Source organism: Penaeus chinensis, chromosome 20 (assembly GCF_019202785.1).
Source record: "Penaeus chinensis breed Huanghai No. 1 chromosome 20, ASM1920278v2, whole genome shotgun sequence".
Taxonomy (NCBI): domain Eukaryota; kingdom Metazoa; phylum Arthropoda; class Malacostraca; order Decapoda; family Penaeidae; genus Penaeus; species Penaeus chinensis.
The window spans coordinates 3,278,359-3,280,858 of record NC_061838.1 but is presented as its reverse complement, the minus strand read 5'-3'; the positions used below and the strand labels follow the sequence as shown (position 1 = coordinate 3,280,858).

The window sequence follows — 2,500 nt, the reverse complement described above, 5'->3', positions numbered from 1 at the left end:
GTGCATCATAATTATATTGTTTTGAATAATATTTGTATGTAATGTATCCGTAAAATTTGTAAATAAAACTTAACTGCAACCCCTTAGAGAATGTTATTTTTAAAGTTAATTTCACTAATATCCAAGGAAAGTATTTTCTTAGTTTTTTTCATTTTTAATCACCATCGGAACTTTGCAAAACTTTTCAGTTCTTTTCACTTCGGTACAAAACACGTCATGATATCCAAGCATCGATACAGATCAAGTCGGTTGAGCATTGAGTCAGCCATTCAGTCCCCAACAGTCCTCTAGTTCAGTCATCAATCCTAACCACGCGTTCTAATCCCTCTGCTCCCCCCCCCCCCTCCAGCCCCCACGAGCCATTATGAACTTCATGGTGAGGTACAAGCCTGATGAACAGCCCTTCCTGCGTCCACATCACGACACCTCCACCTACACCATCAACGTGGCACTGAACAAGCCCGGAGTCGACTACAAGGTGTGTGTGTGTCTTCGTTTATGAGGCTAGCTGAGGGTGACCACAGAGGAAAAGGCTATTCTTGATTTTAGGAGTGTGTATGTGTGTGTGTGTGTGTGTGTGTGTGTGTGTGTGTGTGTGTGTGTGTGTGTGTGTGTGTGTGTGTGTGTGTTTAGATCGATAGATTTATTTGTTTACACTTTAAAGGGCAAGGATAGTTTTATATAAATTCTCGTTTGTATAATTCTTTAGGAAAATGATTGGACATTTATTCACTTATAAACGTGAAGAATCGTATCAGTAAATAATGCATTGCTTTTAACATCGTTATAGCTGACGATAAATTCCGTTTTCTTTGTCAGGGAGGCGGCTGCCGCTTCGTCAGGTATAACTGCTCTGTTACGGATTCCCGCGTCGGATGGATCCTGATGCACCCGGGCCGCCTCACGCACCTGCACGAGGGCCTTCCCACCACGGAGGGAACGAGATATATCATCGTGTCTTTCGTGGATCCATAAAAGGGAATTCTAGCCTCAGCCCCCCCTCTCTCTCTCTCTGTTGTTTGTTGTGAAAAAGGGGAAGAAACTTGAGGGTTCATCATGTGATGCTGAAGTCATTAGCAACAATAAATAACAGATTTTTCATTTTGTGCAAATGCTATGTGATAAGTTATTTATGTAGTAACTCTAAGTTACTTCTAAATGTTGTTATGTATTTATGAATAAAAAAACTATGGTCTTGTCAATAGGCTTTGAATTGAAACCTACTATACTATACATGATGTTGCAATTTGCATTCAGACTGCGCAGTGTTTTTTTTTCTCATTTCAGTAAGCAAAGCTTTTACTTAAGTTATATCAAGAGTAGGGTGAATACCATTTGTTTTTCACTATTATGAAATTGCCCGCATGTATGTGATAGATCAAAATATTTTATAAATTATCTGAATTTAGCTTATTGATGTTATCCCCATTTAAGAGTCTTATGCAGTCTACACATATATATTCCATAATAAAAGAATATCAAAATATCTATTCCATTGTTTTTCCCTTAATTCTGGGAGTACACGGTAATCTTTAAAATTGCCTAACGGGGACAGAGGAACAAAAGGTTGGGAAACCCTACTCTTTATTATACAAGAACAGAATCACCAGAGCTCGATTTCAGCGGGACCTAGAAATCAGGAGAGTAACACTGAATATGATAGTAACTGATATCATCAATATAGAAACACAAAGAAAGTTCCAGCAACTTATAAACTGGCAAATACGTTCAAAACAGGAATTTATGCTATGTCTTACTATTACATGCAAGAAAAGGGTACTTGTACGTAAATATAACACTGTGATGGCACAGAAGAGCAAAGTTTATATGAAATTGATTTTGTGAATAATGTAGGTAATTTTAGTACTCCACGTATGTGGAGATGCTACTCCTCGGCCTTTAAGGGTGTATATAAAACATATATAAGATCTAAAACAGAATGTCGGTAATATGTTCCTCGGTTGATCTTTGAATACAAAAACAGATATGAAGTAAAATGTGGCCATTACGATAAATCATGAAGTAGTGTCATCTTTCATAATGGCATATGTCGATTACCCATAGGACTGACCAAGCCGTACAACCTTCGAGAACTGACCCCATTTCGCCCTTGTGGGGAAGGGGACGAGGGAAATCTTTTAAATTAAGGAAAGGAATTGGCCTTCAATCAGCATATCAGATCACCTCGCACGGAAGCGTATTGGCGTGATCATGGTTGAAGAATCTCAGGCCTAATAGGGTCCCATGTTTGCTCTTTGATCTGAAACGAGGTTAGGAAAAGTCCCACTTCCTCAGAGATATGACCTGACCCTTACTGGTTAATGTATTCATTTCTAGGGTTTCCCAAAGTGTATTTATATCCTCGCCTGATATATATATATATATATATATATATATATATATATATATATATATATATATATATATATATATATATAAATACATATACACATATATATTATGTTACACTTATTGGCATCTCAGATTGACCAGATTCTGT

General features: G+C 37.4%; 1 protein-coding gene across 3 annotated transcripts in view; it reads left to right on the top strand.

Moving 5' to 3' along the window:
- The window catches only part of LOC125036057 (procollagen-lysine,2-oxoglutarate 5-dioxygenase 2-like), a 25,534-nt gene extending 24,332 nt beyond the window's left edge, over positions 1-1,202 (top strand). For all 3 annotated transcript variants that reach the window (XM_047628442.1, XM_047628441.1, XM_047628443.1), the window contains exons 15-16: positions 350-478; positions 820-1,202. In XM_047628442.1, the coding sequence (XP_047484398.1) occupies positions 350-478; positions 820-975 (285 nt within the window). In that variant the 3' untranslated portion in view covers positions 976-1,202. The remainder of the gene's footprint in view (positions 1-349; positions 479-819) is intronic.
- The last annotated feature ends 1,298 nt before the right edge of the window (positions 1,203-2,500 follow it).